Genomic DNA, 16,786 nt, shown 5'->3' with positions numbered 1-16,786 from the left:
TCCTCATTTCCTGCTTGTCTCATGTCCCTCGGGCAGTGTTAGAAAAGCCTGAGCAGTGTGTGAGTTGACCTTATCAAAGTTTAATTCGCTCCAGACTTCATTTTAATTACAAATGCTTTTATACCATCTTTAGTCTCTCTCTCTCTCTCTCTCTCTCTCACACTCACTCTTTCTCCTCCTGTCTCAATCTCTCTCTATCTCCCCCTCCTTTGTAGTTTCGCTACTTTACTTGGTCTTTTCTACTCGCTCTCTTTCTTTCTCAGACACACACACCCTAGTTTTTCTTTTTTCTTTCTTTCTTTCTTTCTTTCTTTCTTTCTTTCTTTGAACACTGTGGACATAATTGCAATTTTGACACAAATGTTTTCAAAGCATTGTGATGGTGACTGCTTTGTGTGTGTGTGTGTGTGTGTGTGTGTGTGTGTGTGTGTATATATATATATATATATATATATATATATATATATATATATATATATATATATATAAACCAGCATGACATATCAAGAAAATATTAAAATCAAGACTGGAAATGTAATGCCCTATGGACCAACCCATAATTTTTCCACGGTCTCACTACAGGTGTGCATTTGTGTGTGTGTGTGTGTGTGTGTGTGTGTGTGTGCGCACAGCTTCAAAGAAAATGAAGTGGGGCAGATATTCTCTAAAGAAATCATACTGTAATGTCATTGCAGTGGGAGTTGAGAAATGTATCTTGGATGGATGTGTGTGTGTGTGTGTGTGTGTGTGTGTGTGTGTGTGTGTGTGTGTGTGTGTGTGTGTGTGTATGTGTGTGTGCATTCATAATGGTAGGAAATGTGACAGGTGTGGGAGCATATGTCTGGTCCCTGGGATTTTTTTTTTAATAGAAGAACAAAATATATTGAGGTCAGTGTTAGGTTTAGTGTTAGGTGTGAGGCATCAAATTATTTATCTACAGTAACCCGAGTCCAGTAAAATATTAAAATGTGTGAAGAGAAATAGAGGCGGGGGGGTTTAATGTACAGCTTAAACAGAGATAGACAGGGCGTGTGTGTAGGAGAATGAGGAATGCGACAGATGAATGAAAAAGGAAAACTTTAATGTGGCAGGTGAAATTTTCAAAAAACAAATGTTTTTTTTAATTAGTTTGCTTTCTTTGTCTGTGTGTGTGTGTGTGTGTGTGTGTGTGTGTGTGTGTGTGTGTGTTTCTGTGTGTGTGTGTGTGTGTGTGTGTCCATGTGATGTGCAAAGAAAAACAGTATGCAATCAATAAAACTGACATTATAGTTATTGCACATGATATATCTCCCCATAGTTTTTCCACTCTTTTGTATACTTGTTATTGATATTTTTCTTTTTAATTTAATATTTTTTTAATGCAATCATTGGGGGGTGGTGAAGCCATGCAGGGAAAGTGAGAATATAAGCACAAACCTGTATTAAAAAAATGAAAAACATGCAGAGTTGCTGAGGAATAACTGAAGACCTTATGTTCATCAACAGCTGCCAGTTTTTATTTTTTATTTTTTCCACAAAAGAGGAGCTCTGATTTGTCCTAAAACATCATCTGCACAGTCAGGAAATGTGATCTCTATATGGGTAAAGATCTTTATACTGGTTAAGGCTGTAGGATATTCTCAAGATAATTTCACTTGCTAATTGTATTTGTGTAATCAGTTATGGGTAATGAGTACGATGTAAATGCTGTCACTAATCCGCTGTTATCAGTGGTGTAAAGTATTCGAGTAAATATACTATGTTACTGTACTTAAGTGATTTATAGCTACTTTTGGTTACTCTACTATAGTTTTATTGAGTATCTAATATATATATATATATATATATATATATATATATATATATATATATATATATATATATGCGACTATTACTCTCTACTCAACTACATATATCCCTTAATATATGTACTTTTTAATCCACTATTTTAATTGACACTTTGCAATCAGTCAGCTTTAAATATTAAATTTGACTTTATCTAAAATTCTTACATTTTTCTTCTACTTTGTGACTGTCATTTTATTGGTTAATTAAAAAAACCTTTTTAAAAGATTGCTCTACTACTCTGTCTTTTTATTACAGACTTGTTTTATTTTTGTTTTATTCTGGCATGTTGAAGTGGTTGTTGTGTTGATCTTGGTTAATGTTGTGTTGATCTTGGTTAATGTTGTGTTGATCTTGCTTAATGCAGTGTTTAGGTGTACAAGTTCTAAATTTAGTTCTCAAAATATAGACACTCTAGTAGACTAATCGAAACGACTGTGACCATGACCATATGAATGAATAAATAAACACTGTAAAAGCATGGTACTGAACACTGTAAATAACATTAACGAATACCATAATGTTTTTGCCCCTGCAAGCTCGTATCTGGCGGCAAAAGGAGTTCAGCAGAATTCTTCTGTTCTCTGTGTGGGCAGGACAGCTTTCTTCTATTCACTGTATTCAGATTGAGCCAGTTAGTGGTCTTCTTTTTTTATAGAAATGTGCTAGATGGTTTCACTTGTCTCAAAACAAGCACTTCTTAGCTTTCACCCTCCCAGGTGGGGAGCTGTCATGTGATCCCAGAGACACAAATAGCAGCAGAAAATTGGCTATAACCGAACTGATAGAATAGAGCAAAAGGATTAATTGAAAGGCTCAATAAATCACGGAGCAAAGATTTTCTTTTTTGGTGAAAGCTCTAAATAATGAGAGTGTGTGGGCTGTAAATGTGATCAGTACTGGTTATTTGGTAAAACGCCAATCTGATGAATGACTCTCCCTCTCTCTCTCTTTTTCAGTGAACAAACACAAGCCCTGGATCGAGACATCATACCGTGGTGTGATCACTGAGAACACTGACGTGGTTCTACTCGACCCTCCTTTGGTGGCACTGGACAAGGACGCTCCTGTCCCTTATGCGGGTGAGACAGCATGTGTAGATATGTATGTGTGTGTATTTGTAAGGCAGACGTGACAGTATGGAGACACATCTAGTGTCAGATCAATTTCTGCTCTCACTGTAAGATATCCACCAGAAACATGAACTGTTCCTGAGGCACTCGTATGAGGGAACTTCTCAGGTAGGATCTTTGTGATGCCCAGGTTCACTTCCTGTATCTTGATATGAATCCAGCTCACAGTGTCCAGCTGTCTCACTGCACACACACACACACACACACACACACACACACACACACACACACACATGCTGAACATTCAGCCAAAAATCTTTAGATTGCTGCCAAGCCAGTCTAACAAACAGTGTCTGTGTCTGTGTGTGTTTTTCCAGATAATAAAGCTTTTATCCTGCTTTTTCTAGGAACATTTATTGCTTTTTTTGTATGCATGTATTATTTGCTTTTATTCCTCCACAACATGTGCTCAGCGTCATGAAAACTCAACCTCGCATTCTTGTCTTTTCACTGCCTTTCTTTCAGCGGTCCAGTCCATTAATCTTTAAGGAGATAAAACCTTCGAAACCAAGTTATTGTGATTTTTATCACGTCTCCTGGTGGCACACTTGGCACTGCTTTCTGACCTTAAATATTCACAGTGTTAGAAATTTAGCTCTTGGCAATGTGAGTAAGCTGAAAAAGAAAAAAAAAGCAAACTACTCAGAATAGAGCTACAGTTCTTTTTTTATTATTTAAAAATTCATAGCATTTAAGTGTTGCAGAATCCAGTTTAAGCAGAGATAAAGCACAGAATCATCCCATTCGGGGTATACATTGTGTGCCCCATGGTCCCAGCACTTCACTTCAGATTTCATATAGTTTTATTACAATTCTCAATTTCTCTTCTACTTGTCCTTGTAATAATCACTATAACAAGTACAAATGGAAAAGGATCCCCCAAACACCCCTTTGTCTTATGCTGTCTTTGTGGTTCCTTGTAAGTTGTAATGACATCATTTCCCAGCTCTGTACAGTCGATGTGCAAAGTGCAATAAGAAAAAACAACAACAACAAAAACATTGATGCTACCACAAAAACTTATCTTTGATCAGAGCACCCAAAGCTTATAAAAATCTACTTTACAATCTTACATTGGTTCTGTTCTACTAGATATACAGCATATATAAAAAAAAAACCTTCAAAATTTCATGCTCCATTTATTTGAATTTAAATTGCAATAAGCAACTATTAGGCAACAGCATGTGGCATTAGGGCCAAACTAGCCAGCGGACAATGGAGTTAATAATAAGTTAGGCGGGCAACGTTACTGAGAAGGAATTGAAACACCAATGGGAATTTTAAAATGAGGTTCATTAGTAAACTGTCCTTATACAGCAGGCAAACTTTTAAAGCGGCAATGATATAAAAGTATTTGGGAAACTATAATTGGTAGTTCGTAATGCAGAAGACTAGAGACTAGTCCTTGTTCATACAAGTGCTAATAAAAAATAAAATGCTATACCTCTGCAGAGAACCCAATAATGGACCTGAAGCTGCCTGTAGCATTATTTCTCTGATGAGTCCTTTTGGGTGCCATCTTTATTTTTTTAGTTCCTAACTCAGTTATTAGTGTACAAGACCCTTAATCACAGCTTTCTTAAGGTCCTGCTACAGCATTTAAGTGGGGTTGGGGTCTGGACTTGTACTGTGCCTTTGCAACACCTTGATTTATTTATTTTTTTCCAGCCATTCTGTTGTAGATTTGCTGGTGTGTCCTGTTGCATGACATGCCAAGCTTAGCCTTTTATGTCCTGTATTTTTGTAAAAAAAAAAAAAAAAAAGTAATGACATATTGTATGTTATGTTACTGAGCTGAGGTTATATTTACTTAATTTTACGACCTGTTAAGGAACACACACAACACACACACACACACACACACAACATTAGATAGATAGATAGATAGATAGATAGATAGATAGATAGATAGATAGATAGATAGATAGACAGACAGACAGACAGACAGACAGACAGACAGACAGACAGACAGACAGTAATAGCCCTGTACTCCTCAGCTGTGGAACTTGTTAAATTTGGGTTAGGTTAAACTACATGTTACGTTATGACTACTGAAAGATGTTTTGCATTTGTTGTATGCTCATAACTCAACACGACTCTTGTGATGAAACTCGTGATCGTTTCAGTCTTGCGGTTTTTCCCCTTTCGAATAATTAATTAATGGAATTTTGCATAATAATTAAATGATATATGCTAAAAATTAAATTAAATCTAGACATCTAAACATTGAAAACAAGCATTTGATCGTAGTAAATTCGCAGTAACTAACGTTTGAAAACGTTAAAATTCAAGGTAACTGTTGTGGGAGACAAATGCTATAAAAAGAGAATGGAACAGAGAAACGCAGCAAACTAACGGGCTTTAAAAAAGAAAAATATGCACTGCTGTACAAATGCATTAGTATTCACTGAAAAACAGTTTACACAATAGCGCTTCATTAAACTATACCATTTTCACATGATGAGGATTATTCTGTTTTTGCTTACTGTGCTGATGTTTCGCCTTCATCCTTGACATCAATGTGTTTTATTTTCCTGCTGCCAGTTGACTCCATGTTCTTCGCCATTTTGCAAGAAGCTGTATTATCTTGCCGTTACGCTAAGCCATAACTTGAGCACCAAACTTAGTTGTTTACTTAGTTTAGTTGTTGCAGACCTTATATATATATATATATATATACACACACACAGTAAAACCCCGTTGTACAAGCATAATTCGTTCTTGAAAATTGCTCGTAGGTCCATTTGCTCGTACGTTCGAACTCATTTTCCCCATAAGAATGAATGCAAATGCGATTTAATCCATTCCGAGACCTCAGTCGATCGGCTTATTTCTGCACTTAAAAACTATTTGTAGCCTGTTTTAACAAACAAATACACCGCAAATTACCGTAATGTAAACATAATTTAACACACCCATGTTGTAGTGGTTGATTGTGAGTGTGAGACGCACAACCTGCTCGTACTTTTCCACTATTTCCTTCTTGGTTTCAATGCTAATTCTTTTTACTTTCTTTTTCCCAGACATTTTTAAAGATTTCTAGTGAAATAAATATGAAACACTAAAAAAAGGTTTTACTGTATATACAAACACACAGCACACAGATTCATAAAACCATAGTAAATAAAGAGGGTGTAATTTTTTTTTTTATATGACTTTATACAGTAAATATTGCCTAAGGTTATTCCTCCTGGTCATGTTATAAAAAATTATATATATTACATAAACATATACACACATCCAGCCTATACAAAATTACTCACATGATGGATCTAGACTTGATTCTAATCCCAGAGATCAGTTGTCACTGATGGCACATTCCCACTTCCCCATGTCTAGTCTAATCTGAGTCGGCATAAATAAAAACAACAAGCAAAAATCAACAAATGTATCCAAGACAGTAAAAGAAATAGAGACCCATCTAGTCCAGCTGAGCAGGAAGCTCGTTTCACCACTGAGAAGCTTAATACAGCTGGGCTTAGATCTTAGGAAATGTCATGCCAGGCACTGAAGCAGGTGTATTGTTTTAAATCAAGGAATGTAGTGTAGCCTTTAGTGAGCCTTTTGAGATCAGTAATGCAACGGTAGGAATTTGCCCAGTGATTTGATCACTGATTTGATTTAGCATATAGGGAAAACAAGAGTGGGCCAAGATCTAGCCCTGGTGGATCTTTAGGAAAACTGTGAGATAATACATTTAGTAATAGGAGGACTGAGTTTTCCCCTGCTTTTTTCTAGAGATATATTTATAGTGTCTTTAAAAAAGACTGGTAGACATCCAGTAGGTCAATTACTAAATTACTAAGCAACCCAAAGACATTTAAGGATGGATTTGAACTGTAATTAATTATGGACAGTCTTCTACAATGGCTCAGGACCACAGGTTGTTTTTAAATGCCTATCACTGCACAATTTAACAATGATGGAGCTGTAATGAATGGACATTCGGTGCCACCCACATGAAAATGGGTTCCCTTTTGAGTCTGGTTCCTCTCAAAGTTTCTTCCTTATGCCATCTCAGGGAGTTTTTCCTTGCCACAGTCACCACTGGCTCACTCATTAGGGATACATTTACAATTACAAGGACTTAATTATACATTCTTTTATTACCACTTTATCTGCAGAAAGCTGCTTTGAGAAAATGTCCTTTGTTAAAATCGCTATACAAATAAAAATTAATTCAATTAAATGGAATCTTCAGTTGTGAGTCCCAAAAGCGTGGATGAGGGCTAACAGGTTTAAACAGAAAGATCCAGGGATTTTTTTTTTTTTTACAGTAATACAAAATAGCTACTGGTCTGTGCATATCAGATTTAGTGCATATAAGGGTCAGATTCGCGAGTAAAAGGTGTATCCTAAGCAAGTCAGAAGGAGTCAGTGTACTTGATAGTAAAGCATTGGTCATAGAGGTTATGTAAAAATGTATTGTAGCAGAAAAAAGTGCAGCTTCACTACACTGCTCTTTAAGCAAGTTAGATTTTTAACACCCCCCTGCTTATATATATATATACACACACACACACACACACACACACACACACACACACACCCCTTAATAAGTTGTTCATTTAGACCAAGGAATGTAAGACAACCAAGGGCTGCAAGATACTGGTATTATTTGCTTGTAGGTGAGAGGCCAGAGTAGGTCTGGTGATCTGAAAGAGCTGAGCAGAAAGGAGATGCAGCATTGTTGGCAGGCAATTTTTTTAAATAAAGAAGTCTTTGTTGGAAATAAGTGTACAGTAAAAGAAAAGAATGAAGGGTCCGGGGTTTAAAGTATCTTCTTAAGATAACTATGGTTGGGAGAGATGAGGTGAGGTGGTGAGTTATTAAAAACCAGAGAAAAAGAAAAAGACACGTAGAAAAAAATTAAGTATTTATAAAGTGGAGTTACTGGGATCTTGGGATGTGGTTCTTTGTGAAGATCACGTGATGCTGCTGTCGTTGAGTCAGGTTGAAGGATCTGAGATTGTGGATATAGTTCGGTCAGTTTGGAGTCTGAAGTCTCAGAGCAAGACCAGAGGAGTTCCGTTTTTTGAAAAGAAGAAGCAGAGATCAATCGATCTTCTCATTCCAAAGGTTGCCTAGAGGACATGGTGGACAGTAGACCCCAATGAGATGAAGTTTACAAGGTTTAGAGATAACAGAATTGCATCAAACAAAGAGAGGTCAAATTCAGCAAAAGAGAAAAATAATAAAAATAAACTAAACAAAATTCATGAGGAAAGCTCTGTAGAGGGTGCAACAGGTGTAGCTATGTTCTCTTGGTTAATCAAAATCTCTGTGAGTGCCAGCACATGAAAGGATAAGCCAGCAGCTTATGCAGTGATGTAGTCAGGTTTGAGAATAGCTTACTGGCACTACCCGAGGTCTTAAACAACTTAGTGTTTCACAGCGCCAAACCCACAATTGGTGGATCAACTGGATGACATCACATCTGCATGTAGAGCACCATCTGAAAGGAGGGGAAGTAAAGACAGGCATGAAACATCAGCACATAGCTAGAAGATGAAAAAAAATAAAATTGTGTAAATAGGAAAGGAAGACAATACAAACCAGGAAAATGCTCTGTCACCCTTATCCTTATTGTCCTTTCCAAGCTTTCAGAGGAAACACACAGACCAGGCTGGTCAAACTGGTGGATCATCTTTACCAGCAGTAACCACTGGCAGACAGGAAATTAATGCTAAATAGATTACAAATAATTTTAATATAAGTGTAAAAAAACTTTTATTTATCAATTGATTTGTAAGTAAGTGAACTTGCTGGCAACAAAGCTTTGATATCTGGTGTCGGTCACAGCAAGCCAGAAACTCACAATTCTCAGCACTGTCACTACACGATCCGTGCCGGAAACACAGTTTTGTACTGCGCATGTGCAAAAAGTCACATTTTGTGTTGCGCGTACGCGAAAGCTCACATTTTGTTTTGTTCATGTATGAAAACTGACATTTTGTTCCGCTTCCTGTCATTGGCAAAAAATTTTAGACAGTCTAGTAATTATGGATTCTTTTGCATTTTATGCACAGCTTCAAGAATTTCTCTTAAAAGGAGGAATTTCTGACAATTCCACATATTACTGGAGTGAACGAATGAAGGATAAAAGGAATGAATTAATTTATAAATTAATAAATTGAATGATCAAATAAATAACTAAATAAATATATATAAATAAATAAATCTTGTGTGTTTCTTAAATGTAGACATTTCTTAAAGTATGCTGCAATAACAGTTAAGTACAACAAATCTTTAGAGAATTCTATATTAAATGTAAAAACACACACAAAACTCTTATATACACATCTGTATTTTCAATTACTAAAATCGAATTGTGGCAATTTAATCAATTGCTCAATTGAATTTATATAATTTTTAAAAAAGTGTATTTATATCAAGAGAATTACTAGTAAATAACTATTTCTGGTACGGAGTGGTGTCACCAGTATAATAAATATTTATAACTCTGGTTTCTTTTCTATATGCCTGGCATTGTTGTGTATGTTTACAAGTTTAATAATGATTAAAAAAAACAATATTATAAATACATGAAAATGTCCTAAATTGTTTCAACATGCTTCAGACAGGAAGTAGACTCATTTGTGCACATGCACAGTGCAAATCGTGTTTCTGGTATTCAAATATGGCTGCCACAGACTACACTTCCCACACTAGCAGCACTCTCAATCATCTTGTTACTGACTGAACACATCTGGATGTAATTACACACACACACACACACACACACACACACACACACACACACAAACTATAAAAGAGACTGTTTTACTGTGAAGTTTTTACTCAGCTCTTGCCTTTATACACCTGAAATTATCAAACATGACTTTTTGGATTGAGCTACTGTTTTTGATTCAATTCAATGATTTGTGTTTAAGCCCAATGTTTCCAGTTTGTGGTGCATGTGGAACTATCTTGTTTTTGGGCATGGGTTTGAGTAATGAATTTGGATTTGGTTTCTTTGGATTCATAACAGTCTTTTTTATATGCATTCATCTGTAGCATCTAGTAGCTGGTCAGACCAATCAGGATTTTTTAGCCAGGTTCTCAATTAAGTTTAGCAAGTTAACTTCCTTGTCTCATGTAGAGAAGCTGAAGTAATTAATTTGCTAATTTAACCTGCCTTAAGCTTCTACACCACTACCCTCTCCAACCATTTTGCTACAATGCTGGTAGCTGTGGTAACTTTAGGCTTGCACTGTTTGGCATACAGTATGAAGTTGGACTTCTACAATAGGTCTGGAATAGCATGTAAATGGATAGACCTTTTGAAAAAAGTCTACCCATGCAGGAGCTGATTCTTCAGCAAAGGTTTTTAGAGTAAAAACAGAAAGACTATCTGGCCCATTTGCCTTTGTGGTGTCAAGACCTTTGAAAATCGACCCGTCTACCACAAAGCCGAGACTCGGAGTCATCAATTATTGTAGCATCCAGAGTATCAGTGCAGTCATAAAAGTTAACATCAAACCTAGAACAAAAAAATCATTGAGCTCATTAGTCATAGTCTCCTCATGTACTGCATGCAGTGTTCTCCTTGTGGGTGTTAGTTTAGACCAGAGATTTTTTTTTTTAACTGTTTTTAAATTAATTACTTTTGAGAGATTCTTTCTATTATTTTCTTATCTTTTAAAGTACAAGGTTGTTTTGATTTAAAGCTGAATGTTTCTGGGTTTATTCACTCTTTAACCTCTTTAATGATAAGGCTTGTCCTTGCACCACTTGATTTCAATGTCTCTATAAATGGATTATACAGTACTTCCCAGATAGAGCAAATAAAACAGACTTTCAAACTCCTAGTTTTTTGTAGACAGAAGTCTCACCAGCTTAATATCAGGCTTAATTGACTTTGAGTGATGGTTAGAGTGTTTACAGGATTAAGTTGCACTGTGTTGGGATCAGAGTTTGCTAGTGGCTTTACCTTTGTGGTGTATACCAAATCAGGCTACCTGCCTTATTTTGGTCCTCTTTTGCTGCCAGAACAGTCCTGACCTGTCGAGCATTAACAGCATTAACTACTTCATCAATTTGAGCTACAGGAGCTTGTCTGATGGATTGGACCACACGGACCAGCCTTCACTCTCCATGTGAATCAGTGATCTGTGGCCACCCATGACCCTGCTGCCAGTTCACCACTGTTCCTTCCTTAGACCACTTTTGAGCTGCAGTTTTGGAGATACCCTGACCCAGTCATCTAGCCATTACATTTCGCTCTTGTCAAACTTGCTCAAATCCTTACACTTGCCCATTTCTCCTGCTTCTTTGAGGACAAAATGTTCACTTGCCCTTTAATATATCCCACTCACTAACAGGTGCCACAATAAAGAGAGAGTGTTTTTCACTCACCATGCCTGATTGGCATATGTTCTTTCAACATTTGTCCAAAATATTGTTCTATGTGTGACATATTGTCAAAACCTAGAAAGGACTCTTTAAGGGTGATGGTGTTTTATTTTACCTAAAAGAAACAGAGGAGCATTAGAGGTACACTGGAGTGAACATTGCATGCACCTCTGTATCACATGGCACATAGACAGCACACATGACCTTTACAGATCTTTTAATAGCATGTGCAAGCAATCACAAAGTGTGTTGAGGGTAACAGACAGGAGGAAGTCTCCATCACTGCCAGGATGCACAGACCCCACTATTCTACAGGGCCATTGACTTAATCTGCATATATTTTAATTAGTAATCAAAGGTTTTTATAGGATAATCTATTAAATAGGGTGAATGGATGCCTCTTCTGCTCGACTGCCCTGTCGCAAACCTCCCCATTACCCTATGTTCCAAATCCTGTTTGTCTCATTCTATGGGGAGGTGTGAGTTTAGTAGTAAAGGCATAAAACTTTAGGTCATAAGTTTGAATCCCAGCCACACCAAGCTGCCACTCCCGGGCCCCTGAGCAGGGGGCAACAATTGTTAATTCTTGCAGTTGCCTCAGTAGATTTTTTTGATTGCCAGGGCCACATGCAGCTTCCTGTTTAGACCATGTTGTTTAAAAAAGTGTAATAAGATGGTCTAAATATTCAAAGATGACAAAAACAAACAGTGCTAACAACTTACACAACACCATAATGGTACTGGTTTCCTGTTCAGTAGCACCCCTGTCATAAATGATGGTCTTGAAATAGAATAATGAGTGAGCTCAAAATGTTTAAATCCCGTGAATAGTGTAGGAATAGCAGCATCTTTTATACTTGGATATTCCTTATTTCAGGAACCAACCTAATAGACATAACTGGTTATAATTTTTAATATTCTTATATAAATATGCTTTAAGGACACTTAACTCTAGAATTCCTGAAATGTTTTCCATATGTACGGGTTTCCAGTCTTTTTTGAAATCGCTGCATCAGCACATTTTTGGCTGTAGCTATATTTTATTTTACAGATGATTTTATTTGCAGGTGTATGTGGAGCGAAAAGGGCGCTTGCATTTTAGCTAGTCTGCTTAATTTCCAGGTGAAAGGAAATTTGTCGATGTTAAAATTCGCCAGCACATCACATATCCTGCTTTCTAAGAGAACAGCCATAAGCTAACATCTGTCCACGTTTGGCCCTGAAGCCAGACTCCGAACACCACGCAACTAAGGTAACGTTCTCAAAGAAATCCTGCCCAGCTAATTACTTAAGCAATTAGCTTAATTAGCCACAAGCTGAGACGGTTGGGAGAACGGTTGCTAATGAGCAGTTAAAAGGAGCAAGGAACGCTCCACCCCTGCAACTGGGCAGTTTTACAGTAGACAGAAACTGCAACTAGGTAATAATTTGGATGCCTACAGCAAAGACTTTGACTTTTTGCTTGCTGAAAGGATGAAACCAAATTACAAAAAAAGGTAATAAATGCAAATATAAAATGCCAGGTTTTGGTTAGTTTGGAAAAAATTGTTAGACCGTGACTGAATTTTGAATGCAAGTCCCTTCTTTTCTTTATAATTTTCTCTGAAGAGAAACTAAGTGTGTATCTGTGATAGAAAGAAAAAGTCAGACTCTGCATGTAAATAGTCTAATTTCATTAAACAATTTTTTTGTTGTATTTTTTTTAATGCAGTGTGTCATTGAAAGAAAAAGAAAACATTTGCTATTTTTTTTGAGTTTGTAGTTAGATGATAAATGTTTGACTCCATGGCTGCAGTCACATTTCATTGTGCACTTTTTTCTATGAATGAGGTTTCTGAGGTCCCCCCATCAGGAGAGATGCACATTACTAGATAATAGTAGAAACAGAAATGGTAGAATAGATGTAATGTAAAGTATATGAGCCATAAAACAGTAATATGTCCATGAGCAACAGAAATGCTACATTGAAATAGTAGCTCAGTGTTTAAGATGTTGGATTTTGGAAGGTTATGAGTTTAAATCCCAGCACCATCAAGCTGCCATTGCTGGGCCCCTAAGCAAGGCTCTTAACCCTCATCTGCTGAGTTGTATAAATGAGGTAATTAGTAGTTAGTAAGTTGTTCCTGATAAGAGCGTCTGCCAAATGGCAAAAAAAATTATTCAACTGTGATGCAACAAATGACAAGCTTTCTTCTTCTCAGTGCTGGCGTACTCATCTTACTTTGCGTCTCTTTGTTTTGTGCATTATGTTTGGCTTATGTTGTGTCCATTACTAACTTTTTATTAGTCTTCTGCCTAATGTCTGCACGGCACCTGTTCTGAATTAAGCCCTCAATTATTTTGTAATGTATTGGTCTCCTGTTGTGTTATTTTCATTGCACTATCCAAGTGTAAATGTCTCTCTTATGAGCCCTGCTTTAGTTTCCTGTATCTATTGTGCTTAGTTCCTTAATGTAATGTTTTTTGAGACTCACTTGTTTCCCATTTTCATGATTATGAATTTATTGCTCTGCTTATCTTTTGACCTCTGCTATTGACCCTGATTATGATGCTTCGATTAACCCAAAATGAATCACGTTGAGGTTTTGCACTCGCGTTCTGCTTCGAAACGTGCCATGACGACCGAGTTCGGCTGGTGTGTAAGTGTGTATCCAGCTCCTGCTTCTAGTACCATGTAATGTATGTAATGTGTTTTAGGTGGAAATTATAATTCTTTAAATCTCTTTTCTTATGTGAGGGAGTTTTTAGATAGAATACACTAGTGTAGTCCCAGTAACATTTGCAAAAAAGGATATCGCATTCCTTTTTGTGCAGGTGAGAGCATAGTGCTGCTTTGCTGTGTTTTATTTCTAGGGATTTAAGACTTTTTTATTTGTTTTTTTTGTAGTTCTTGGTTCAGCATTTTCTTCTAGAAAATTCCTAAAGGTCATATATTAAGCAACTCGGGGTTAATGGTTGATCATATGGAAAAGTAAATATTGCGTAGACAACATTGTCATCTCAAGTTTTACTCCTCTTTTTTCTCTTTAATTATTGGTTCAAAATTAGCTTTCTTTCAAATTTGGGTTTTAAAATTTTACTTCTTTGTAGGCCTTTTTTTTTTTTACAGTATGTAAGCTATGAGATTATTGTGCGGATAATATGGTGAGAAATGCAATTTCTAATACCGGAGGGAATTTTAATACATGTGGTGCGCTAACAAGGAAAGGAGGGAGTGCTGAGTGAAGATTGTACTCTTGGGCGCTCGTGGGAGCACCGAGTGCTTGGGTCAGTGAGTGCAGGCAGTCGAGTCAAGTCTCTTGAGTAGGCTTCCTTGAGGGAAATTTGTTGGCTGAGAGGAAGAACGATTTGTTAATGATGTGCTTTGAGATAGCACTCGTCGCCTTCTTCGTTGGTGCGTGGCTCTTTCGTGATTGAGCCGCCCGCTTCCCCTCACTTCCCCTGCACTGATTAATCACACCTAATTCGAGGGCACCCCTGGCACATGTGTATTTAAAGCTTTCAAGGGCACTGTGATGGCTGATGGTTGGTCATGGTCTTTTGATTGGCTGTATTTGGTTGTGAGTCATGATTCTCTTGTAGTTGGTTAATGGCAGGTTGTGATGATCTTATGGCAGTTAAAGCGAATTGCTCCTATAATGACATGTACGTTAAGATAATACCGTGTGCAAGATTATTCCATATGCAATTCCATACCATGTGCAATATCACAGCATGTTCATATTACATACAATATGTTCTCTAGAACCTTCTGTATTTATGAATACATTTTGTCTATAGAATGTTTCATTCATTTTTTTTATTCTTTTAAATTTCTTTTTGTTTCTTCTACTCTGAAGCAGTCTTTGGCAGAAGAATTTTCTTCTAGATTAATAAAGTTCTGTCTTATCTTATATGTCTGCTGTAGGAAGTTAAATGCTGGTCATGGAGATCCTAGGATAGCTGTATCTGATGGCGGACCAATGATTCTTAAATTTGTTGGTTGCCGTGATCCTGATCTACCACATGATGAAGGCTGGTCACAATGCTCATCTTCTGTTTGGGCCATAGATGGCTGTGATATTCTAGCAATTGTAGAAGGTGTCTGGCCATAATAATAGTCTATTGGTTGTACAGTATAAGGTTGCAGTTTGTTTACGATTATGATCTAACAGTTGATGGCTGGTTAATGCTGAACAGCTTCCTGTAGTGCTGATTTTCTGATGGCCATATTTGGTCACGGCCTGGACAAGCTGCTCATCTGCTTAGGGTCATAGTTGTTCAAGGATTGGCGGTGATGCTGATCTGATAGATATATGATCATTCCATTGCCTGCCTGTGAGGACCATTATAAATACCAGTGTAGCACCAGAGGGGTTTTATTAACAGAGAGGAAAGAGAATAGAGAGGCGAGCAGTGGTATACTTTCTTTCTGTGAGTGGGCGGTAGTCAGAATGCCTGAGGTGCCCTTTGTGCTCTTGCATAGCTGCCCTGTCCAGTGGCAGGTGGTAGCTCAGTGGTGAGCTGGAAGACAACCTTCTTTTGAGGGAATCATTAAAGGCTGCTACTTGCTTGGAATGCAGCATTAATCTTTTACTAGCTTTCTTTTTTCCCCAGTCTTTTATGCTCCTCTTGATGAGGTGCCAGCATGGGAGCCTTTATGTGCTTGGGCCCTCCTGCCCTGGTGTAACACATATTCATTTGTTTTGGCATCTGGTCATTAAACAGCCTGTAAGTGCAAAATAATTGAACAAATCCAAAAACACAACAGCAAGTCTAGAGACGTGAAGGCAAATCAGAAAATGTAACAGTAACACTGAGCTCGACGAATAATTATTTATTAAACATCCAATGCTTGTTTTTGATTGGACAATTTGTATGTCTCTCAGAAGCAAAAAATGCCACTTTTTCAATCTGTTCTCTAGTTTGCTTGGTGAAAACATTTAATGCAGTGGCGTGTTATACTGTGGAGGCTGAATAAACTGGCTTCCTTTAGGCGGCTTTTCATCATTTATTTCTCGTATTAAAGCTGTGCAAAACTGACAGCATATCTAAAATAGCTTCATATGAATGCTCTTGATAAATCTAAAAGCATTAGTGGATTCATTTAGATTTTTATATTCTTTTACTCTAAACATCCTCCAGCTCTCCATTTTCTACCATCTGATGCATTCACAGCATTTGGCAGACACCCTTTTCCATTTGTATTTATCTTATTAAGACAAATGAGCAGCGATGGGGTTAAGGGCCTTGCTCAGGGGCCCAGCAGTGACAGATTGGTGTGGATGTGATTTGAACTCGTGACCTTCGGATCCAAAGTCCATTGCCTTCACCACTAAGCTACCACCTCTCCATGATGCTTGTTAGCCAGTCGGTAAAAATAATGTGAAATTCAGTTTTTCAAACTTATTTGGTTTTGTTATATCTTGTGTTTTGGCATTGTTTTTGGTTATAATACTGTGTTTTTTTTAGCTCTTTAAATTTTGACATTGTGG

At 37.2% G+C, this 16,786-nt stretch overlaps 1 protein-coding gene across 1 annotated transcript in view; it reads left to right on the top strand.

The window, feature by feature from the left end:
- Positions 1-16,786, top strand: part of clstn2b (calsyntenin 2b) — a 265,401-nt gene that overhangs the window by 99,118 nt on the left and 149,497 nt on the right. Inside the window, exon 2 of the mRNA XM_046863463.1 lies at positions 2,784-2,906. Within this exon, the coding sequence (XP_046719419.1) occupies positions 2,784-2,906 (123 nt within the window). The remainder of the gene's footprint in view (positions 1-2,783; positions 2,907-16,786) is intronic.

Source organism: Silurus meridionalis, chromosome 12, assembly GCF_014805685.1.
Source record: "Silurus meridionalis isolate SWU-2019-XX chromosome 12, ASM1480568v1, whole genome shotgun sequence".
NCBI classification, from domain to species: Eukaryota; Metazoa; Chordata; class Actinopteri; order Siluriformes; family Siluridae; genus Silurus; species Silurus meridionalis.
Note: the sequence above shows the minus strand (reverse complement) of the source record. Positions and strands in the feature narration are given on the sequence as shown.